Source organism: Myotis daubentonii, chromosome 4, assembly GCF_963259705.1.
Source record: "Myotis daubentonii chromosome 4, mMyoDau2.1, whole genome shotgun sequence".
In the NCBI taxonomy this organism is placed as follows: Eukaryota; Metazoa; Chordata; class Mammalia; order Chiroptera; family Vespertilionidae; genus Myotis; species Myotis daubentonii.
In genome coordinates, this window is record NC_081843.1 from 26,627,461 (window position 1) to 26,652,267 (window position 24,807).

The 24,807-nt window shown below is 51.8% G+C and overlaps 1 protein-coding gene across 1 annotated transcript in view; it reads left to right on the top strand.

Moving 5' to 3' along the window:
* Positions 1-7,257: 7,257 nt before the first annotated feature.
* The window catches only part of XYLT1 (xylosyltransferase 1), a 311,677-nt gene continuing 294,127 nt past the window's right edge, over positions 7,258-24,807 (top strand). Inside the window, exon 1 of the mRNA XM_059693287.1 lies at positions 7,258-7,912. Coding sequence (XP_059549270.1) covers positions 7,556-7,912 — 357 coding nt within the window. The 5' untranslated portion in view covers positions 7,258-7,555. The remainder of the gene's footprint in view (positions 7,913-24,807) is intronic.

Consider the following 24,807-nt stretch of genomic DNA (forward strand, 5'->3'; position numbering starts at 1 on the left):
AGTCGGGGGCTGGGGCACAGACACCTGTTTAAGAGGAGATGGGAAAAGAGGAATTGGAGACAGTGAGTTAGACAACTCTTTTGAGAACTTTCACTGTGAAGGGAACAGAAATATGGGATAGAGGCTGGAGAGGGAAGTGGGGCCAAGAAAGACATTGTTTGTGTTTTTAATAGGAAAAGTAGAAGTGAGTTGGATACTGGAGAGAATGATGCCGTAGAAGGGAGAACATTGTGATAAAGGAAGTGATGTCCATAAGTAGGTGAGTGAGGATGTGATCCAGGGAGCAAAGGGAGGAGGAGGAGGGCTCAGGTAGGAGCCTGGATAGCCTGTCCATCAACACAGAACCATTGCACCAGTGCAGGGCAGCGAGGAAATGGGGCAGAGGGAGCTTGTAGGAACTTCCTTCTGCTTGCTTCCTCCTTCCTCATGAAGGGAGGTCATCAGGCAAGTGAGGGAGGGCAGTGCCAACAAGTGGCCTGGGGCACGAGAGCGTGACAGGACTAGCAAAACGCAGAACAACCGAGTGGCGGCCAGGTCCTACTTGAGGCCTGAGTTGGTAGAGGGAGAATCTGTTCCTTTCCGGTGGCTGGTGGCCATGGGATGTGACGTGCAGGCACTGTGGTGGCCATGGTGTTTGCTACGTGGAGGGCAATGAGAGAGGATTCTGCTATGAGAGAGGATTAATCACGCATGCAGCGAGAAGCCGAGACGGGAGGAAGGGACTGACTGGGGTGTTTGGTCTCCGGGTCCAGCTCTTCCCCGGGCCTGGTTTTATGGATGACCTTCTTTCAGTGAGATTACCCAATTCCATCACCTCAGTGGACCAGCTATAGTAACAGAATCCCAGCTTGAGTAACTTCAACCAATGGGGGCGGGGGGGGGGGGGGGAGGAGGAGGAGTTTCATCCTCAGGTTTGAAAAATTTGTTCCTGAGTGGGCCATACCCAACAGACCACAGAAGTATCAGGGACCCAGGCAGCTTTCATCTTTGTGGCTCATCACCTCTTGCACTGGCTTCTATCCTCATGGTCACAAAATGGCTGCTGCAGTTCCAGCTATCCTTTCTACATTCCAGGCAGAAAGAATGGGAATGGCAAGGAGTTAAAGAGGTACCCATGCCACCTGACTTAGCACCCTCCGCACAAGGATTTCTCGGAAGCTCCACAGTGATGTGTGCTGTTCTTTCTTTGATCATCCCTAACGACAAGGAAAGCTGGGAAACGTTGCCTGCTGGGTGCATCACGCCCCTAAATAAATCAGGAGCCTTTATCAAGCAAGAAGGGAACAATGAGTATTTGGCAGCTAGCAGATGCAGGCATATCCAATGGCCTTCCAATAAACTCCTTCTCCCCCCCCCCCCCCGCAAGTCTTTTTGGAATGGATTCCCAAGGTGTACAAACAAAAGAGACTTGAGAGACACTGAGGAATCACAATAGGTACCAGATGGGTTGAGATGGGGAGGTGCCGAACAGAAGCTGCAAACAAGATGGGAGAAGATTTTTTTTTTTTTTTTTGGCACACTACCAACTTAAAGATACAGGGCTGGATAGAAACCTGTCTAACACAGAGAACCTTGAGAGGGGTGAGGGTAATAAAATAAAAGGGTATTTTGGACTAAAAAAATTGAGATTTAATACATCAATTGCTCTTAATCCTTTTTTTGTGAGATGTTATCTTTTTCACTTTTTTCTTTTTTTATATATTTTTGTAACCCATCCCATACCCTCTGCCGTGCCAGACAAATAGTTGAGTTTTTACTAATCATGGTTTGGGAAAATCCAATATGATAAAAGAACTATGAATTAAGCAGCGTTGTTTACTTATTCATTATAATAGTATGTATACCTATTTGAAAAAATAGACATACTCTTATTTATCCAGCTGACAGATGATGCCTGGTACCCGAAAGAAACCAGACTCCTCAAATAGTCACGTTGCATGAGACAATTCAGGAAACACTCCAATGTCATTCCAGTGAGACCCCCCAGCCAGCCTGTTCAGACTTGACCTATTCTAGTCATTCCAGCAGATGGCTCCTTTTACTTTCTTCTCAGCACCCGTTATCCTCCGAGAGTACTTGTTCACGCATTGATTCATGGGCCTAGGCCCCACTCGCCCTAGGAGAATAAACGCCCATGAGGGTAGTGACCTTCCCTGTTGCGTTTATCTCTGGATCCCCAGCATGAGCACCATCCCGGGTACTGAGTAGGTCCTCAATAAACATTTGATGACTATTATTTGTTGAAGTCCTCAACACAGGTATTGGCACATAGTAAGTGCTTACTCAATGTTAACTCTCACCACCACCACCACCACTATCACCGTCATCATCACCATCAGCACTGCTGTTATTGGTACAATTCCTAAACCTATAACCCCAGGGGTCAGACTGGGCTCCACACAAAATAAACATTTATTTAAAAGAGAGAAAAGCCGAAACCGGTTTGGCTCAGTGGATAGAGCGTCGGCCTGTGGACTGAAAGGTCCCAGGTTCGATTCCGGGCAAGGGCATGTACCTGGGTTGCGGGCATATCCCCTGTAGGAGATGTGCAGGAGGCAGCTGATCGATGTTTCTCTCTCATCGGTGTTTCTAACTCTCTATCTCTCTCCCTTCCTCTCTGTAAAAAATCAATAAAATATATTTTAAAAAAATAATAAAAAATAAAAGAAAAAAAAATGTCTGCCAGAGAGTCCAAGACCTAGACCTGGAGTGTGTCTCCGTTTCAAACATCACAGTGTTGCAAAGGTTGCCTAAAGGCTCTGGGCCCTCAAGGGGTCAAGAAGCTGGTAGAGAGCAAGGTCAGACAAGCCTGTAAGCAGTGTGGTGGTTTCCGGTTCTCCTGTCCTTTCTTCATTTGGTGTCTCCTCCTCTGCCCCTTCACCCCCACTCCCACCCCTACGCCCCTACCCTTGCAAATCGGTTTCCTTCTGCACAGAGTGGACACCATCTCCACTTAAGACCCCCTCTGTTCCTTGCTGTCTCCAAGTGTTTCCTACAGGAAAGCATGTGGTCAGAGGAAAGTTATTTGCTACCTAGAGCTCCCTCTGCTGATACACAGGGTGGACGCTTGGCTAGAAAACCTGCGGTTTCAGAAGCACAGCTGGGTGTCTGGCAGGGCATGTCGCCTACCTATGCCTATGGTCCGATCAAAAGCTGTTTCCTTTTCTTGGGTGGAGTTGGGGGGCAGGGTGCACTGATGCGTGTCCACGGCCCCATGTTCTTTGGGGGTGTCTGGGGCTTTCAGCATCCCGCCTCCTCTGACCTCCTGTGCCCAGGAAACCTGGCGCTAGCTGGCGCTTTCAGAGAGTACCAGGGATTCCTAGCCATAGGAGGATGCTCTGTGCATCACGCTCCCCCTGACCCTCAGGAACAGGTGGCCGTGTTTATTAATTCTGTTTGATACAGAAGTGAAACCTTGGGGGGAAGGTTTTTAATTTTTTAAGAGCAAAGTCAGGGTCAATTGGCAGAGTCTGGGTAAAAACAGGTCCTAATAAACCAAAAAGGAACAGACACATGATTAAGATATTTTTAAAAACCCACATATTTGATTAAATGTGAAGTTTATTGAACTTCAGGAGAAGGCATGCCCTGCTCTAGCTCTCCAGCCTCTTCCGTCAGGACCACTTGAGGGAGGGGAGAGCAGGTTTTTTACAGACCAGCTTCCCAACATGACCAGGCTCACATTCCTTCAACTCTGCCACTGGCCAGTGCCAACGTTTCCTATGAAATCTATACCGCCTCACATCCAATACCCTGATCCCCTGCCCCCGCCCTCCCCAGCCTTGGGACCTGGGTAGTATCCTTTGTCTTCACCTTCTACAGATCGGAATATTGAGGCTCAATCATGTTAGCAACTTGCTTAAAATCACACCTAAAAAGATGCTGCTGGAGTCTGCAAACGTGTCAGCACCACACTGTGATCCCCTCCACCAGCTGGTGTTTATTCCACACCCAAAGTTTACTCAGTGCCCTGAACTTTGCCAAGGGCCCGAGAGAGCAGAGATTAATTGAGAAGAGAGATTAATTGCCCCTGGAGCCTTCTATAAAAATAAAGGATTAGATTTAGTGCTGCTTCCTCCAGGCAGCCTGCCCTGACTACCCTTCCCCTCTCTGATATATTTGGACATTCATCATTAACCCTGCTCTATTGTTATTAAGAAAACAGGTAATGCCTAACATTTATTGAACACTTACTATGTGCCAGTCCCTATAGAAGAAAATCTTTTAATTTTTTAATCCTTATAAGAAATCCTTATATGATTATCCCTGTTATAATCCCCCATTTTACAGATGATGAGGAAACTGAGGCCTAGAGATGGTAAATGAAGAGAAGATTCCCCTTTTCCTGATTTCCCTCATAACCCCTAGCACAGAGCTGGGCACACCCAGGAGCTCAAGCGGACTAGCTGACTGGTTTACTCTCCCAGAACCTGAAGGTGATGATGACGGGGACTTAAAGGAGGGGGTGGGGAGGGAAGCCCGCAACTCAGTTGGTTCTTCCTTAGAGATCTGGCTCTCAGTTAAGGCGAGAGTAGGAACCATATTTAAAAAGAAAAATTCCTTAGGGAATCTTCTTCATATCTATATTTCACTCGCCCTGCATGATGCCTGGTGCATAATAGGGTCCAATACATCTGTGTTGAATGACTGAATAAGCTTTAAAAATTCTAAAGAAACTCGCTGCTGTTGCTAAGGCGGCTGCTGCCGGAGACTCAGGCAGTACTTGGGCCCTGTCTTCTACATCAGGCGCCAGAGCGATGCTTGAGGTGCTGTCTGTCTTGGGGCAGGAAGACGGTCTCGGTGACCCTAGGAGCTTGCCTTCCTGCTCTGCTCTCTCAGGTGACTTTTAGCCTCACATAAGCTGTTTATGGCATCCATAACCTGCCCTGGAGCTTTTAAACCTCTTTCTCGCGTGGCTTTTTACGAGTTGGAATAAACAAACAACTCTCTCTCTCCAGGGACGTGGGGGCCCGGATCCTTAACCTTACTCCTTCAGCCCGTGGCCCCTAGGGAGCTGAACCAGAGCCAGAGCGTGGGCCCCAGAGGACTGTGGTTAATGTGTCGCGTGCAGGAAGCAGATAACATCATTGCTGCTTAGAGGAAAACTGCAGCCCAGACCTTGAAGCAAAAATGGGCCTGGTGGGGTGTGTGGGGGGGGAGAGTGCCCAGAGTCCCCAGCCTCTGCTGGGAAGGGGCAGCTCTGTGAGGATACTGAGGAAGAGTTCTGGGGCCATCTCATCCAGGCCCTCATTTGGCATTAAAGAACCTGAAGGCCTGGGAGGGACTCACGGCCCGACGTTGTGTAGCACGGAGGTGGCTGCATGGAGTAGATAATGGTGGCTCCATCCCCTGCACCTGCCCTTCCTTCCCAGGAGATCCTGATGCGGGGAGCTGGCTTCTCCCTAGGGCCAGAGGCGACGTGTGGGACCTTGGCCAGGCTGATCAGCACATTCTATCTTCCTGGCCACAGTGCTTGGTTTAGGGGTGATCTATGACTTAAAGCTGGTTCAGTCAGAGGGAATCTCTGGGCCTTTGCGGGGGATGCTGGGAAATGGGAAATACTGCCCGCCTTCTCCCGGGCTAGAAATGAGTGAAGGATACCAGTATTCTCAGCAACCGATGCCAGGCCCACACGAAGAGAGACCCTCAGGGTGAAGCAGACCCCACGTGAGGCAGCGAGGAGAGATGGGAAGGAAAGGAATCCCAGGCCACAGCTCTGAGTTGCCAGATCAAACCTCATTTTCTTGGTAGTCACTCCGGCCCCACCCTCATAAGCCACAGCGCTTCATACTCATCTCTAAAGTGACACCAACCTCACGGGGTTTTAATGACTGAGTCTTCCTCTGGCTCCTCCTCTAGACCCCAACCTGGGGAAACAGAGGCTCGGCCTTACTCACCTGTGGATGCCTGCACCTGTGTCTAACACAGTTGGATGCTCACGGACGCTTGTTGTGTGACCAAAATGATCTCTTTCCCCTCCCTGCCTCCTCCTCTGATGGATCCTCTTTATTCCTCCACTATCTGCTTTTTACAAATAAGGATGAGATTTAAAAGTACAGGGGACAAGATGCAGCACACTCACTTCGAGTCCCCAGTTCACAAACTGGGGATTTGACCTGCTATCTGTATTCTCCTAGTGTTAATTCCTGCCCCCCCCCCCCCTTCCTGTCTGTGTGTTCAGGGCTGCTGTGTAGAAAGCCTTGGACGTGAGGACAAGGGAGGGAAAGACGGGAAGACTGAGTCAGAGAAGGCTGAGGATGAAACTTGAATCCTTTGGGATCCCCAGTCTAAACCCTCATTGACAGAGGAGGAAAGCTCAGGCCCAGGGAGGGGTTCTCCTGGCTCAAGGTCACCGGAATAGTCCAGCCCGAATGGAAAAGAACTCCACTTTCCATGGCAAGATCTGCTCCCCCAAGAGCTGAGCTCTGCCCACCTGGAAGGCAGGCTTCTGGAGGCTTGGGAAAAAGGACCTGGTGGAAGGGTCAGGGACCAGACTTTGGGACTTGGAGCCTGTGAAGGTTGAGAAACTCCACGGGGTCTCCCTTTCCCCAGGAAAGCACCTGCTTGCCAAACTGGGTTTAGAGTCTCTTGGCTTGTGCGTCCTTAGGGAGCAAAGAAGTGACTCAATGAAGCACTTTGGACATCGTTGGCTCTAGGGGGTGGGTGTGACTCAGAAGTCACTCACAGAGGCTCATCCACAGCCTCCTCCCTGCCCCTTCAAGCCCGGGACCCAAGGATCCTCTGCGTGAGACGCTCCCGTGGCTCTGACACTCCTGAACGTCCCTCACGTCTCCACCTGCCAAGCAGTCTTTGTGCGCAGAGAGGATCGCGGACCGCAAACTCCAGGGCGGGCAGCCTGCTTGACTCCTCCGCCTCGTGCTTGCTTCCCACAGGGAAGGCAGGATCTCGGGGACCCCCAGATCTTCCCCGCCCGCCTCCCCTGGATTCTGAGCGGGCCCGCCCTCGCCCAAAGCTCCCTCGGGTTCTCTGCCCCCGCCCCGTTTTCTCCGCGGCGGGAACTGTTCCCCTTCCCCCTACCCCACTCTCACTCCGGTCCTAGTGGGGGTCTGCCCTCTCTGTTTGCCCCCACCCCCTTCCTTTCCCTCCTTTCCCTCCCTCGCTCCGCCCCAGGCCCCGCCCCTCTCCACCCCGGCCCCCGACCCCCCGGCCCGTCCGGTGGCCCGCCCCCCGCCCCTCCGGGAGAGGGTGTGGGAGGGGAGGCCACGCGGGCTGGGCCCTCCTGTCCCTGCGCGCCGATCCCCGCGCGCGCGCCGGCGCCCCCTGCGCGGCCTCCCGCTCCCGCCTCCCGCCTCCCCTCCTCCTGGTGACGTCCGGGTCCCTGCCCGTCTGAAAACTCCGCGCCGCGGCGGTGGAGGCGGCGGCGGCGGCGGCGGCGGCGGCGGAGGAGGAGCAGCGGCGAGCCGAGGCGGCGGCGGCGGCGGCGGCCCGAGCGGGAGCCCGAGCGGCGGCCGGCGGCCGCGGGAGGCACGGGGAGCGCGGGGGCGGCCCGGAGCCCTGGGGTCCCCGCGCCCCGCTCGCCCGCCGCGCTCCGAAGATGGTGGCGGCGCCGTGCGCCCGGAGGCTGGCCCGGCGGTCGCACTCGGCGCTGCTCGCGGCGCTCACCGTGCTGCTGCTGCAGACGCTGGTCGTGTGGAATTTCAGCAGCCTCGACTCCGGGGCCGGCGAGCGCCTCGGGGGCGCAGCGGCCGGCGGCGCCGAGCAGCCGCCCCCGGCCCCGGCCCCGCGCCGCGAACGCCGGGACCTGCCCGCCGAGCCGGCTGCAGCCCGAGGAGGAGGCGGTGGCGGCGGCCGCGGAGGACGGGGGCCCCCGGCGCGGGCGCGGGCAGGCGGCGCCGGAGAACCCCGGGCGCAGCAGCTGGCCAGTCGAGGGGCGCTGCCCCCGCGGGCGCTGGTAAGATGCCCCTTTGCCTGGCGTCCGGGAGGAATCCCTGGCCCCACGCCCCCCACCCCTGGTGCCGTGGTCTCCAGACTGGGACTCCCCCAGCCTGCTGGCTCCCCATTCCTTTGGAAGGAGGGGTGGGGTGCCTGACCAGGCTTAGGGGCCAGGGGCTGCCCCATCCCGAGTCTGAGGACTGCCCCCTTGGGGTCTGGGGAAGTTATCTCCCGAGGAGGCGCTTTGGGGGTTACGGGCGCTGGCTGGGTGCCTGCTCCTCGTCACTCACTCTGGACGCTCCGACTTGCTCTGTGCATGTGGGTGTCGGCGCCTCGGACCCTGTCTGAGTGAGTGGATGGTGCCCGGGATCTTCAGCCGCTGCTCGCGGTGGCGTTCTCAGCATCTCCGGGTTTGGGCGAGCTGGGCGCAGACAACTCGGTGCCGCTTGCCGCCGCGTTTCTTTGCCCCGGCCTGAGAGGGGTCTGGGAACAGTGTCCCAAGTCGCCAGCCCGGTCCCTGAATCAAGACTCAGTGAGGGGTGTCCAGCCACACTTTGGGTCTTCCTCTCATCTGGGTGTCTGCTCTAACCTTGCCCTCTCCTTGTGCCCTCTCTGACTCTCCCCACCCCGCTGCCCAGTGTCAGGGCATGGCCCATCTCCTAGGTGGTGTCGCTGGCTCTCTGTCGCGCGTGGAGCTGGTTCCTGCCAGCGGCTGTGTCCCGCCCTGCCATCATGACTTGGGCTGTTCTGGGTTTTCTGTGCTCTCTGGGTGTGACAGTCTGGGCTCTGAAACCGCTCCTCCCGTCGGTCTCCTGGAGCCATCTGGTTGCCTTGCTAGGTCCCCAGTGCCTCCAGGGGTGTCTTGCATACCTTCCGTGGGCTGCTTTGCTGAGCCCACTGCCCTCAGAGCTCCAAGAACCGGAGGTCAGAGTCCCCAACTCTGGGCTAGCGTTTCCGTGCAGGTGGGTGTGTCTGTCTGAAGGCATCACCAGAGCTGTGGGTCTGTCTTTATCTTCATCACTGGCTACTTGGCTTGCGGGGCCGCTCCTAGCTCCTGGGGGTTATTAGATACCAGGGGATGGTTTCAGGATCCCTAGGCACTGAGCACAAGTCTCTGTCATTTGCCACTTTGGGAGCCCTCGCTGAAGGCTGCCTGCTGACACAGTGTGAGGCTTGTTGATCTGCTAAACTTCTTTGAGTCTAGGCGACCCTCTTTGCCAGAGTTCAGCTCTTTGTGCTGCTGAGCTGAGGATGCGATGATGTCCTGTCACGTAGCGGTGGCTGGTCTGCGTGGGCAGCAGGGAGCCGTCATTCTCTCATTTTGGGGCGAGGAGAGTGGATGGAGATTCCTCATGGAGAACCAGAACATTCCCAATGTCCAGCAGCCTCTTATTTCCAGCAAAGGGAGCTCTTGGACTCTGCCTTTGAATCCAGGAGTGGGTAGAGAAGTGTTTGGGCAGAAATTCTTTCTGGATTTAGGGCCCCACTGGGAGGTGGGCGGGAGGGGTTCAGGGTGTGCTCTGCTGATCCCATGTGGGAACAGGCAGCATGGGCATGGGGCTTCCTGTGTCCTTTGCGTCTGGGGTTCAGAACAGCGTCCGGAGGTGCCTTTGGGTGCAAATACCCACCTGTTGAAACTTGCAGAGAGGAGGAAGGAGATCATCTGACATTCGAGTTGTCTACCCGTTTCCCCACTTGGCGCGTTCAGTTCAGTGTCCTGCTCTCTCACCTCCCAGCGCAGCCGCAGAGAGGTTTGCGATGGGAAGGTGGGTGGGAGACTGCCAGTTTTCCTTTTTTAGTCCTTTGGAATGCCAGCAGCGAAGTTGCTTTGCTTTTCTGAAACTCTGCTTTGATCTGCAAGTTCAATTACTGTCTCCCATCCCTATCTCCCAGTCTCAACTTCTTCACCTTCCGATATAGACATATATGTATGTGTTTTGTTCTGCCCCCCATCCCCCCCTTCTTCTTGGCTGTCTACCATCCTGTTGTTCATTGTTGTGTCTCCTGGATTTGTATTTTATTTTATCTGCTCGTCTGTCCCCCCCTTCCCCCCCCCCCCCCAGCCTCATGCCCTGCTGGATCCTGAAATCGGTACAGACTTGCCAGATGGGGCCAGGGGTCTGTCCTCCTCTGGCTGTGTGCCCCCCTTCTCCCCCCAGCTCCCGCCCTTCCATGGAGCTCAAGGAGACCAGAAGGGGGCAGGCTGTTCCCAAAGTCTGGTGTCTCCTGAGCTTGGGTTGCAGGCTAGGAGAGGACCAGACCGTTGTTTGCCTGCCACTGAGGCCCTTGCAACACGCGGTTTGTTTGCAGACCCTGCTGAGGCTGCTGGCATGATGCTTTGGAGCTGGATTCAGGAAAGGGACATAAAAAAAAAAAAAAAAAAGCCCTGTGATTTTCCAGATGGCTCTTGTAAGGCGCTGGTGAGGCACGTGCTTGGGAGATGGATGGTGCTTAATCTCTGCTCTGTTGAGGTCTGGGGTGGGATGGGCACTGGTGCTTCTTGCACGCAGACAGAATCTGGGCCCTGGTGGTGGCGGTGGGTATGTCCCAAAGAGCATCAGGCAGGCACTGAGCATAATAGAGCATTTTCTAAACCAGACCTTGCTGCTTCCTTCTGCCCACCGGCCCAGAGCTTTTGCACTCGTACCTTTTATGTTTGAGGAGCTGCACCCCCGTTGCGGGAGCTGATTGTATTTTGGGTACATTTGAAGAAAACAAGAGGAAACACCCGGTTTCTCCAGCAGACAGAGGCAGAAAGTGCTAGGATGGTGGCAAGACGGGCATATCCCTAAAAGATTTGCAAACTTCCTCTTTCCTCTCAGCTGCTTTCAAAGCTCTTAAATATTAGAATGATTGGCTGGATTGTAGTTGTTCTGTGGCTGTGACGCTCAATTTTGTCACTGAGTCCCCAGTCAGCGGTGGATTTTACTGTCATTTTAGAATTTAAGAAACAGATGGGCTCACCTATACAGGGAGGGGACAGTGGGGAGACTTGTCAAAAAGATCAAACTACAGCTCTGCATAGGTTTGGAGAAAATGAAGGAGAATTGTGTGTGTGAATGTAAGGAAGGTTTATTTTTTCCCCCTTTGCCTCCAGTGAACCTCTTGCAGTCCTCACGCTTATTGCTTGTGCCCTTAGATAAATTGCTACTCAGTAAGTTTCATGTAAGAAACCTAATTTTTATGACCCTTGCACACACCCACACACATACACACACTTAAAGTAAAATGGTTTCTGTATTGTCTGACCCCTTGGAAATGTTGATTTTTTTCTGCAGAAAGTCCTCATACTTCACATTGCTCAGATAACTCGGGAGGTTTTCAGACACTGGCAGGGACTTTGAAAAATCGGTTCACTGTATGCAGAGCGCCTCTGGTTCTAACAGCCTCAGAGGCGTAGCTTTTCTTTCTATCCAAATGTTTTGAGACCACAGAGAACAGAGGGTATTTTATTGACGGGTTTTTTTTTTCCCCTTCACACTCTCAATGGAGTTTTATTTTGCTTGAGCAATGCATTACACTTTGTATACAGAAATATGCATCATCGAACAATATTTACCTTCCCACAAATGTTGCCATCTGCTTAATCACATACTAGAAAATGTTAAATAAAATAGATAAATAAAAGGAGAAATGATTATACACATAAGTATATATATGTTTTGTATATACAGGGTGTCCCCCAAAAAAGTATACAAACAATGTCTGTAGCTTCTATTACATTTTGAAAGTGAAATGTATTTTAATAAACACTGCCTTTATAGTTATTCAAAGTGTGTATATAGTATGTGTGTGTATATATGTACAGATATAGACACACACACACACACACACACACACAGGGTGGGGCAGAAGTGGATTTGCAGCTGTGAGTTTTCGAAACAGTTTATTCTTATATCATTATTTATTCATTATTGTTTTATTTTCCACACGAACAACTGTAAGCCTACTTTTGCTCCGCCCGATACATACTTTCCTCCAGTCTCTCAGCATGTTAGACTTTCTCTCTAGTTTGTCAGTTAACAAAAGAAAATCTTCCAGAGGTTGAATGACAAAATGCCTGTTACTGTTTTCCAGAAAACAAAATACCCTTAAGCATATCTCTGTAGTGAAGGTCTGCTTCCCGCTCAGAACTGTGCGTGGTCAGGGGCCATAAATTCAGGTGCAGAAGGACTAACATGCGCAGTGCCAACATGACTGCCTGCCTGGGATAAGGACCGCCGCCTCTCTGTCTTTTGGCTAATACTGCCCTACGACTGGTCGCTGATGACAAGCCTCTCCTTTGTTTGCCTTTGTATCACCCATTTTTACTGACCCTGGTCCCCGTCTATCAGAAACAAAGAGAAGATACTTTGGGAAAAATAAAAAAAGAAAGCAATCACAAACTCAACCCCTGCAAAACCCAAGTTTAAAGGGAAGGGGTGTGAGCTTTTGTTCTTTAAAAAAGAAACTCATAGTATGTTTGAAAATAGCATTTTTTTTTTCACAATTAGCATCCATTTTCCCATGGCAAGTAGGGTTTGAGAGAAACCCACGGCAGTAGAAAGCATCCGTCTCCTGTGTGTTGATCCTTGGAGCAGGATGGAATGTGCTAGGGGGAGGACCAGTAACATTTATTGAGTGCCAGCTGTATGCCAGGCATCCTTTAGGTATTTTGTGTACATTATGCTCACCCCTCCACCCCCAAAAAATACAGGCTGGAAGAAGGTGTTTTCCAACTCAGAAACTAAGGACATTTGGCTAGAAATTGCTGGTCTTATGTTGTTGATTGTGTGCAGGAATAATGAGGGCTTTGCAGATATTACCTCACTGTCTCAGTGACTATTCCCAACTGTTGTTCCCATTTCACAGATGAAGAAACTGAGGCTCAGAGAGGGGAAGCAGCTTACAGTGCTGGGGAAGAGCAGGACTGGGCTCCAAACCCAGATCTGCCTCCATTCCAATTGATGGACAGATTTCTGAGCTCCTTGTCTGTGCAGTTCTTTGAAAAACCCTAAAGGCAACCGAATCTTCAGATCTATTTTCTCACTTCTTATTGCCAACCCTGGAAAAGGAGCAGATATACAGTTTTCATTGAATCTGGCCCTTAAATAATGAGACAAGTAGAAGGGTAATAGTAATAATAATAATCACAACAACCACCACCACAATAATAATGTCTATACAGCAGTTATAATGTTCCAGGCACTGTTTTAAGCCCTTTGTATACATTAACTCATTTATTCTTTAAAGGCATGTACTATTGTAACTTCAATAGCCAACAGTCATGGTGCTTAATACAACCAATCCTGTTCTTGGTGTTTTACAAATATTAACTCATTTACACCTCATGCTACAGTGAAGAAACTGAGGCATAAGGAGCTCATTAGCTTTCCCAAGGCCCACCGCTATGAATGGCAGAGCGGGGATTTGAACCCAGGGAGTGTTTGTTCTTAACCACTCTGCTCTACAGCGTTCCTTATCCAAGCATCTTGCAAAGGCCCACAACCTTGGAATCATAGACCTCATAGTCAGTAGTTGATTTGGGCACCATGCCCAGCACCAACGATAGCCCCAGCGGTCCCTGGAGAAGAAGGTATCCCGCTATAGTGAAATACACAGAGCGCATCCTTGGGAGTAACTGAACTCGAACTGCCAAGTTGGCTGGAGGAAAGCGTTTTGAATTCAGCTCTCTCTAGCCAGGGGAGGAGGGGGAAAGGGGAACTGTGCAAAGGCCCTTGGCCAGTGGAAACAGCCTTTCTTTCATTCCTCCCCAGCAGGCTTCCTGATGCTCCGCTCACCTAGGTCAGTGGCTCTGCCGTTCTCTCCGGGGGAGCCCAGGACTTGCCCCCAAGAGACTGGGTGCAGCAGGGAGGTATCTCTAAGAACATGCAGTCCGATTGTCCCGTGGGCACTTCCGTCTGCCTGCAACACAAACTACCCGTTGGCCCGCAGATAGGCATCAGGCTGTGCCCCTCTGATCCCTGTGGTTAGTTAGGCTTGCCCCTCCCCTAAGGGAAGCCAGAGACATTACCGAGAAGGTGACAGGGACGGCCAGGATGTGTATGTCACCTTAATCCCTTCAGTAATGTCGTGGGCAGGGAGACTGGCATCCACACACCCGGCCAGGCAGGGAAGAATGTCCCCTAAGGGCACTCTTGAGTCCTTTGGGACCCACTAAAGGCAGCAGAGTGGATTTGTTATGTCTCCTGTCTGGTTTGTCCCAGCCAGGTGACTGCGGCTTATCTGGGCATCTAATCCAGGCTAATGTGTCAGGGACGCTAATGACAAGCACTTCTCCCTGGAAATCCTTTGCTGTAATCCGTGGTCCCGAGGCACATTGTTTAAGCCCAAGGGAGTCCAATTTATGGGGCGGAGAGATCGATGGGAAGGTTGCCCACTGGGGCACAGACACTGTAAACTGTAATGATGAGGAGGAGGAGAAAGGGGATTTCTCTCTATTGAATGTTTACCTTGCCCTGGATACTGTGGAAGTACCAGAGAGACATGATCTTATTGAATCCTTACAACTTCCTGCAAGTTAAGGGCCATTAGTCACCTCTATTTTACTGATTATCTCTCTCTATAAAAGGCTAATATGCTAAGTGTCCGTCCGACCGGTAGCTATGATGTGCATTGACCACCAGAGGGCAGATGCTCAACGCAGGAGCTGCCGAGCTGCAGTGACTTGGCAGTGGCGGTTCTCGGGTGATGCACCCCGAAACCGGGAAGGAGGGAGCCCAGTTCCTCTCAGGGCCGTGCGATTCCACCTTCGGCCGTGGGTTATGTTGTTGCTGGGGCACTGTCGGCCTCGAATCTGGTTTACCGCACAGTTGCCTTTGCTTTCCACACCCTGTACGGCAGCAACTTTGCAGAGTGCCCTCTCGCACTCCGGGACCCCTTGGGGGATGTTGGAGAGCCGGTTTCAGCCCGATCCCCGCAGGCCAGGCGGAGAGACCACCACCTGCCCGAGGGACCCCGCTCACTCCACAGACGCCCTTTGAGCCACGACACCACCCCAGGTGTGGCCACCCGGGGAGGAACCCTGGGAGGTTGGCCCCAGGGCATGTCTGGCCTGTCTCACTCAGTCCCACCCTGCCAGCCACCTTGTAATTAATTTCCTATCAATGTGTGTAAATCTGTGCACCGGGTCACTAGTAAATAATAAAAGCTAAGGCAATAAGTTGGATGAAAGTTAAACAGCTGGGAAGTGACCAGACCAGGAATTCAGGGTTGGTGGTGATTCCAAAGCCTGCATTCTTAATCTCAATTCAGCGTCAGTAAGTCCTTTATGCCGTGCCCCTCCCTCCTTCACCTCCTTTCTATCCATTCATGCAGCAATTTATGCACCCATCTATTCATGCATCCACACATGCATCCACCTGTCCATATGCATCTATCCATCCATCCACCCATCCTCCACTCCAACAGTTAGAGCATGCCAGGCACTGAGCCCAGCACTGGACCTGCCTCTGTGAACAGGGAGATGCGCTCCCTGCTCTCAGGGAGACTCGTCCAGCAGGCGAGGGCTAGGGCCATTGCTAATAGATGGGCTTGACAACAGAGAGGTTTCTCTCAGGTTCTGTCCAAATTCACTGCTGATCTTCTTTCCCCATGGTGGCCTTGTGGACACAAGAGGAAGGTATTCTCTGGACAGGTGGGGGCCAGGACTAGTGTGATTCAGGGGCCGGAAGCTCTTGAGTTTCCCATCACCTCCAAACTGGCGGACGCGAGGCCTGGACTGCTGCACTTGTGGAGTTCACACTCTTCTCCTTTTTAGTAAATAAGGCGCCCAGAGATGAGCAGGGAGCTGCTGCCTGAGGTTTGCTGGTGGGCAGGGGATCAGATGCTGAATGGCCTGTGAGGCATGTCATGTGATGTTTCGTTTGGGGGGCAGTGCTCCGACATCAGAGGTTCACAGCTGAGCACTACCATTCATGTCATGCAACCTGACATGTCACTTCACCTCTCAGGGGCCAAGTGTCTTCATCTGCCAGGCAGGGCCATGCGGGCACCTGTGAAGGTGCACAGCTCTGGTTCATGGCCAGCCTTCTGTCTTTTTTCCATGACAGGTGTTTGCAAGAGGGCCCATTCGTGGCTCCTGGGTAGGTTGTGTTTGGCCCGCACAGTCTACCGAGTTGGAAAGGCACCGGAATGTAGGGATTAGGATGTGCTGTCAGACCATGTGGATTTTTGAAATGCCTTTAAAAAGTCACAAGGCCCGGCAGCCCTGGGCTCACATTCCTTCTTGTTGTCCACTGGGCACGCTGAGGAGAGCCCCCCAAGGTCTCCTCCTTCACCTGTGACCCCTGACAGCCCCTCTTGGTTGTGGAGCTTGCAGCCTCTGTGTGGAAGAGCTTCGTGTTCACAGTGACGAGCTAAAGATAAGTATCTGTGGTCACCTTTCAGTTATCCCCCTGTGGCCTACTCACGGCACTTCTGTACCTCAACTGCCTTTGCCTTCCCGGGGGCACCGTGGAGGTTTCCTTCCCTTCCTGGCTGCTGGCTTATACGCAGAATATGCAAATTCTCATACGCAGCAGCAGCCATTACGGAGGAAACACCAGCAACAAAAATGGAATCAAATAGACAATTTGGTAAACTGGTTTCCCCTTTGTTGGGGCGCGTATAAGATGCTGTTTCGAATCATCCACCTTCCCCCTTTTTGTGCTCCCCACAACCTTGCCCCCCAGCAATAGGGCCCGGGACGTGGAGAGTGGCCACAGAGCTGGCAGGACCCGGCCCGTGGAGGGATGGAACGTTCCGGAGCACCTCGGGTGGGTGCCCACTCTGTTGGGGATGACCTGGCACGTCCATCAGATGAGTGAAGAGGTCCCCGGTCCTCACCAGCTTGGGAGGATGTAATTGACTAAACAGACGAGAAAGCGCTTGGAGGCTCAGAAAACCCTGTACGAGTGTCAGATGGGGTACGTCTCAGAGCAAAAGAATGCGAGAGGTTCACACCAGTTGGCATGCTTCCCTCCCGTTGCCTTGTAACCACTGGGGACAAGGAGGGAATGAATGAGGAAAGTCCACCGAGGCTTGCCACCCACTCCTCTGTCTGCCCATTAATTCACCAGACAGTGGCTGAGGGCCTGCTGGGGGCCGCACTCCGTGTGGAGAAGGGGACTGGCAAGACAGCTGGGCCCCTGGCCTTCTGCGGTTTATGGTCTGGGAGTAGGATGACCCCCACACAAAAACAAACAAGAACATTTTAAAAAGTCAGATCGTCACAAGTGTAGTGACAGAGACAGTTGGGGTGCTGAGAAAGTAAGAGGCCATGCGAGAGGATTTATGGTGCGTTGGGCGGATTAACTTTGTTTAGTTTTGGTTGAGTGCTTTATTTTGGACGGAGCCCTTTGGCCAGAGGCGTTGCAGACTGACCCTGGGAATCCTAAGTATGGCGTTCACACCGGTTCTGACATAGCAGTGATTGAAAGTGCCGCATGGGCAAGCCTCGGATAGCAGCCCTTAATAAAGAGTTTCTATTCCTATCGGCACTAAATCTATTCATTCCTTAAAGTTTGCATATTTTTAATGATTTTTAAAACTGAAATAGACTATACGTACAAAAGTGCCCATTATTCTAACTGTACAGCTCAAAGAATTTTCAGGAATGGAACCCACCCAGGTAACTCACACCCAGACGGGGGGACAGAGCACCCACAGAGTCCCAGTGGCACCGACCCCTGCTTCTTGGGTGAACATTTTTTTAACACTTGTAATAGCTATGTGTTTCTTTGAATGAATAGTAGAGAAAATATATAAATATAACCAGAGAGTCAAAATGACAACATTCGGGCTCCTACTGTCTACTGTGCGGGCAAATTGGCATTTCAGTAAAAGAAGTTAGTTCACATAATGAAAACACATAAATGATAGTACCAAACTCTGATTCTAATCTTAATCCTGGCTCAATTTGGATGGTGAATTATGCCCAGGTCATGGAATGACTAAGGTTTTGTCAGTGGTGGCTTAACCATTTTATTTTTTATTTATTATATTATATTATTACTAGGGGCCCAGTGCACGAATTCATGCACTTTGAAAGGAACTGTGGGCCACAAGGCTGTGGTGGGCAGAGGGGCGGGTCTTGGCCCATCCTCTGTGCCCCCACTTGGCCCCTCCTGCCACAGCCCCCGGTCCCCTGTCTGCCAGCAGCCCCGCTCCCACCACCGCCGCTCCCATGCGCTGATGGTGCAGAGCGATTAAGGCTGGTGCCAGCAGTGGGTGCAAGCAGCAGCTGCTGCCCCAATCGCCCCTCAAGAGCAGGGGGAGATGGAGAAGCCCTCAGGGATGATCGAGGCCAGCAGCCGCTGCTCACACCCGCTGACGGTGCTGAGTGATCAGGCAGCGGGTGCGAGCGGCGGCTCCAGCGCCATCAGTGGGTGAGAGCACCTGGTGGGACCACGGCACGCACGAGCAAAGAATTTTCAGTAACCACCAGAGGCTCGCCCCAATGATAAGGACTGGTGCCCCGCCTTGGCCTGGTGCCCCTGCTCACCTGCTCCACAATTCCACTGCAGCCAATGCCAACCATGTTCTGTGTGCGCCCCCTGGTGGTCAATGCATGTCACAGCAACCGGTTGTGCCACTGTTTGGTCTATTTGCAGATTAGCCTTTTATTATATAGGATTATTATTTTTATTTGAGTTTTTTTTGGGGGGGGGGGCAGAGAAGTATCTATTTGAGAGCAAAACATCAATAGGTTGTCTCCCAACTGGGAATCGAACCTTAAAACTTTTTGGTCTACTGGACAATACTTAAACTAACTGAGCCCGCCTGCCAAGGCATGGTTTAACCATTTTAAAGACACCCTGCTTCTATTATATGATTGTCTAGCCACTATTCTGTACACCTGAAACTCGTACAAAATAACATTAAATGTAAACTGTGATGGAGGAAAATTTTTAAAATAAAAAAATGTAGACGGAAACTATAGACACCCTGCTCCTCTGGGAAATTTCCGTGCTGTTTTGTCCGGAAGTTCAAGTGGAAAGGATTTAAGGAGGATCTTAGGAGGAGCTGTGCTCCGAGGTGCACGCCCAGTCAGGGCCTCTTTGAGGGCCCCTGTTACTGTCTGTGCTTCTCCCAGTGTTGGGGCTCCCCAGGCCTGTCTTCTGGGTGTAGGTTTGGACCCTCCCCTTTGTTTGGATCCCTTCGTTCGTTTCGTGTTGAGTCTGTACTGCAGTCACCCACGTGTTGAACACGGAATCATCTGTGATGAATAGCTCCCCAAATGGGCCCGAAATGACTACATTAACTTAACCCTGAGCCAAGACTCTCTCTCCTCTCCCGAACCAGGATAACAGAACTGCAGCATAACTGGAACAGCAATTTGAAAGGGCAGCAGAGACAACTAATCATTTCCTAACGAGCAAGGGGAGCAGCAGTACAAACAGAGCCCAAGGACGGCGTAATTTCGCGAAGTCTTAGCGCTCAGCCAGACTCGGGTTCACAAAACAAACAAATGTTTTTGGCGATGGGGAGCTGACATACACATTATTAGAGGACAGTATTGGAACCAGGTTGGATGGATCAAGCAATCCAGTGGTTAGCTCACTCAGCTTCATTGCTCTGGGGACATGGAAAAGCTATTCTTTCTTTTTTCCTTCTTTCCTTGTGAAATGGGGCATTATTCTTAGAGATGTAATGGGAAATCCGTTTTTCTTTTTTCTTTTCCAGACTGGTGGTTGTGTTCTCTTTACTTTTTAATGCAGGACCATGCTTTGCAGGTGTTCTCTTTGAAATACAAGCCTATTCATGGTCTCTCTTCCTCTCTCTCCTTTCTCCCCAGCTCAGAAGGGGCAGCTGCTATAAAAGACGCTAACAGAGAACCCCATTTGCTTGTCATCAGGCATCACGGAAGATTCAGTCCTGATGGAAAATGCCCTCATTACCTGCTTTTTCTTCTAGTCCTATTGAATAGTAGTTGTGGAGTTGTTCCCTCTGATTCCCTCTTGTTTAGAGATGCAGTGATGACAGAGACCAGGGCGGAGATGACGTCAGGCGGGGTGTTAAGAGCAAACTTGGGAGGTTTGCAGATGGGCGCTGAATGAATTATTAACTCCTTTTAGGTGAGAGGATGACTACTGTTTCGGCTTTTTTTTTTTTTTTTTTAGGGGAAAAAATGTCACATGGAGCAAATGAACTCTGTTGCAGTGAGCAGGTGGTATAAACCAACAGTAAAAGTGGAAACTAAAGTCCTGACCCAGTGAACCGGCTTCTGTGGGTCCGGTCTGGGCTACAGATGGGATGATGGCAGCATAGTTTCTTCCTCCTCCTCCTTCTCCTCCTCCTCCTCCTCCTCCTCCTCCTCCTCCTCCTCTTCCTCCTCTTCCTCCTCTTCCTCCTCCTCCTCCTCCTCCTCCTCCTCCTCCTCCTCCTCCTCCTCCTCCTCCTCTTCCTCCTCCTCCTCCTCCCTCTTCCTCTTCTTCTTCTTCCTCCTCTTCTTCCTCTCCTCCTCCTCCTTCTCCTTCTTCTCCCCCTTCTCCTCCTCCTCCTTCTTCTTCGAGGGAGAGAGAGATAGAAGCATCAATAATGAAAGAGAATTATCGATGTGCTGCCTCCTGCACACCCCACACTGGGAATCGAGCCCGCAAGTTGGGCATGTGCCCTGACTGGGAATCGAACTGCTACCTCCCAGCTCATAGGTTGACACTCAACCACTGAGCCACGCCGGCTGGGCTCTTCTTTTTTTTTTTTTTTTTTTTAAATATATTTTATTGATTTTTTACAGAGGGGAAGGGAGAGAGATAGAGAGTTAGAAACATCGATGAGAGAGAAACATCGATCAGCCGCCTCCTGCACATCTCCTACTGGGGATGTGCCCGCAACCCAGGTACATGCCCTTGACCGGAATCGAACCTGGGACCTTTCAGTCCACAGGCCGACGCTCTATCCACTGAGCCAAACCGGTTTCGGCTGGGCTCTTCTTTTTTAATTAGAACATTTAAATTACTGGCCAACAGTTTAAAATGAGTGATTTCAAATAAAAATCTAATTCGGATGTCCTATTAAAAAATTTGAAACTCTGGCCTTTACCACCATAGAGGTCGTGATTTGCGGGAGGGGAGAGGACCCCTGTGCGGGGGAGCTCTTCCCAATTTGCCACGGGGCCACCAGTCTACTTTGCCTATTCGTGCTGCCTGTAAGACTGCTGTTAGGATTTTAGTTCACAGCTACAATTAATGATAATAAAAACAGTAATTGCCGTTACCTATTAAATGCCCACCGTGTGCCAGGCACTGTGCTAAGCAACATCTCCTGGATTATCTCATGTAATCATTACAACGGTCCTGTGACATTATCCCCGTTCACAGACGAGGACACGGCACAGAGAGAAGGAATACGGACTGGGTCAGAGTCCCAGAGCCACGGACTTGGGATGTGAACTCAGTCAGGTGACCAGGGAGCCTGGGTGTCAAATACTGCGAGTGTGCTGCGCAGAATGTTCTAACGAAGAGAGTCATTTAGGAACTTTTCTGTGGAAGGGTTGTCATTGTTTGCCCATTGCCTGGATGGAACCACTGAGACCCAGCATTGCATAGGTCTCCCAAAGTCAAGCTATGATGTAAAATGCAGAGCATGACTCACTATCTCTAAAGCGGGGACAGGCATGGGCATGACCGTGCACTTGGGCACTGGTGAAGCTGGCTGGCCGTCTGTGGTGGGAGGACCCTGACCAAGGTTCCCACCGTCCCGGCACACCGAGCAGGGCAGGGGCCGCCATCTATAGCCTTGCAGCAGTGAGGCAGCATCTACAGGGTAATATTTTGATAAGTTGATGATTTGTATTAAAATAATAATTACAGCTATAATTACAAACACGATTTCAGTGAGACTCAGCTGCTGACTGTGAGAGAAAATAATTAGCTGCACATTCTCTCGGAATGGAATCGGAAGCCGGCTTGGCCTTTCTCCCGTCTGTGGGTCCAGCACAGGTTTTGCTGCAGGTTGAAGGTCACCTATGTTGCCAGATGCTGTTTATGTTCACAGTATTGACGGCAGATTTCCATGTGGGGAACGGGGCGAACAACGTCCTTTCCCACAAACACGGAGGAAAACAGCCTGACCGCAATCTGCTGGTAGCGTCACCCCTTACACCCTGAAATGCACCTCACCTAGAGGCAAATGCGTTAACAGCTGGCCGAAACGTGACGTAAGCCTGCCCTCAATTATTAAGTCTTCTTCAATACTCCAGCATTGATGGATACCTGGCCACGGTGAGGGATTCCGTTAATTTGATGGCTGTGGTTCTCTTTACATTTCTCTGTTTGAAGCTGACTGAGCGGTCCTGCCTTGATTTTAACAACTTGCTAAATTTCGCTTGAAGTAGAACATACTTGCAGGAGTCGGTGCATGTACAGCCAGCCGAGTGGCCACGCTCGAGTAACCAGGACCCAAATCCAGAGCTCAGAGCATCACAGCCCCCCTCGCGCCCAGGATCCCTGTCATTCCCACCTCCCTTCCCACCTCTCCCAGGGAAGCCTTTATCAAGACTTCTGATCCCAGGAGTTGACTTTCGCCTCTATTTAGAAATGGCACCCTGCGGTAGGCACTCCTTTGTGCTAGGTTTGTTTTGCCTAGCCTGGTTCGAGCTTGAATTGTTTACGGGAGATTATATTATGCTTTGGCAAACTCCAGCCCTGCTGCCAAATTGGGCCCCTGGTCTGTTCCTGTAGCTTGTGAGCTAAGAATGGAGTTTACATTTTTAAATGTTTGGGGGGAAATCAAAAGAATTATATTTTGTGATGTGAGAAATAATGAAATTACATTCCAGTGTGCACACATTGATTGGAACTTGGCCACATCCATTCATTAACATTGGGGCCATGGCAGCGTTTGGCCTATGCTTGCAGAGTTGAGTACTCTCAACAAAGACCATGATATTTACTATCTGAGCCTTTACAAAAAAGTCTGCTGAGCCCTGGCCGGGTGGCTCATTTGGTTGGAGCACCGTCCCGTACACCAAAAGGTTTCGGGTTTGATTCCTGGTCAGGGCACATACCTGGGTTGTGGGTTCAATCCCCGGTCGGGGTGCATACAGAAGGCAACTGATTGATGTTTCTCTCTCTCTCCCCCTTTCTCTCTAAAATCAGTAAAAACATATACTCAGGTGAGGATTTAAAAACAATTGTATGAGTTTGCTGACCCTGTATCTGTTTTGTTTCATGTATTTGTAATTGTTTGTTTACATTATGGTATCACTAGGGGCCCGGTGCACAAAATTCGTGCACTGGGTGTGTGTGGGGGGGGCGGGGAGTGTCCCTCAGCCCAGCCTGCCCCCTCTCACATACTGGGAGCCCTCAGGCGTTGACCCCTATCACCCTCCAATCGCAGGTTCTGCCCCCAGCCCAGGCCTGATGCCTCTGTCCCAGGCGTCAGGCCTGGGCAGGGGACCCCCAGACCCCTCCGATTGCTGGCTCTGCCCCTTGCCCAGGTCTGATGCCTCGGCCAGAGGCGTAGACCCCCATCACCCTCCGATCGCCTGATCGGCCCCTTGCCCAGGCCTGACGCCTCCACCAGAGGTGTCAGGCTTGGACAGGGGACCCCCATCTCCCCCCGATCACTGGCTCTGACCCCCGCCCAGGCCTGAGGCCTCTGGCCCAGGAATCATGCCTGGGCAGGGGACCCCCATCTCCCTCTGATCGCTTGGTCCACCCCCCGCCCAAGCCTGACGCCTCTGACCCAGGCTTCAGGCCTGGGCAAGGGGACCATCATATTCCCCCAATCCCCGGCTCCGCCCCCCACCCCCACCCTCATCACCCTCCGATCACCAATCACCGGATCAGCCCCTTGACCAGGCCTGAGGCCTCTGGCCGAGGCGTCCGGCCCAGGCAGCGGGGACCCGCAGCGGCAGCAGCGCTGCGATCTCCCGCTCTGCCCCTGCCCAGGCCTAACGCCTCTGGCCGAAGCATTAGGCCTGGGCAGGGGACCCCCAGCTCCCCGCGGTTGCAGGCTCCACCCCTGCCCAGGCCTAACGCCTCTGGCCTAGGCGTCCGGCCTGGGCAGCGGGGACCCGCAGCTGCAGCGGCCCCACGATCGTGGGCTCCGCTTTAGGCCCAGGCAAGGGACCCCTAGCTCCTGGGACTGCCAGCTTCGACCGTGCCCAGCTCCCATCGCTGGCTCCAACCCTACTTCCTGCTATCACTGGCCAGGGCGGAAAAGGCACCTGATTCTCCGATCATGGCTGGGGGGCAGGGCAAAGGCGGCCCCAGGGCCGCCTTTGCCCTGCCCCCCAGCTCTTAGCTACCCCCTGGGTTTCCGATCACTGTCAGGGGCAGGGGGCTTCTTCCTGCTTTCCCTTTCGCCTCCCTGCATTGTGCCTACATATGCAAATTAACCGCCATCTTGTTGGCAGTTAACTGCCAATCTTAGTTGGCAGTTAATTTGCATATAGCCCTGATTAGCCAATGAAAACGGTAGCGCCGTACGCCAATTTTTCTCTTTTATTAGTGTAGATATTTCATTGTGAAATATACTACAATTTACATGTATATGCTGCTTATAGGAATTTGGAAGGTTTCCAATTTGGGACCATCACAAAGGTCACTGCTATGAACATTCTCACGCATGTCTTTCGGTAAACAAATATTTGGGAAACATTGCTGTTGGGTATTTATCTAGGGGAGGAATTGTTTTAACCACTGTTCTTTCTTTGTTTTTATCTTGTTTTCAAACTGTAAGGGAAAGCATATTTAGAAAGTCACAGAGGTAGAAGTGAACTATAGAAGAAATGGACTCAGGCAAGAAGTTACAGAGGCAAAGGGCCCTTGGAGCTTAGGAGAGAGAGGCCAGGAAAAGGCGCCTGGGGGGAGGCTCTGGTGGGGAAAGACATGGGCATGCTCCCTACAGAGAGCTGCCCACTGTTGTTGTTAATGGATTGCTTTGATAAATGCATTTTAATTTGAAAGTCGTACTTTTCCTACTAGG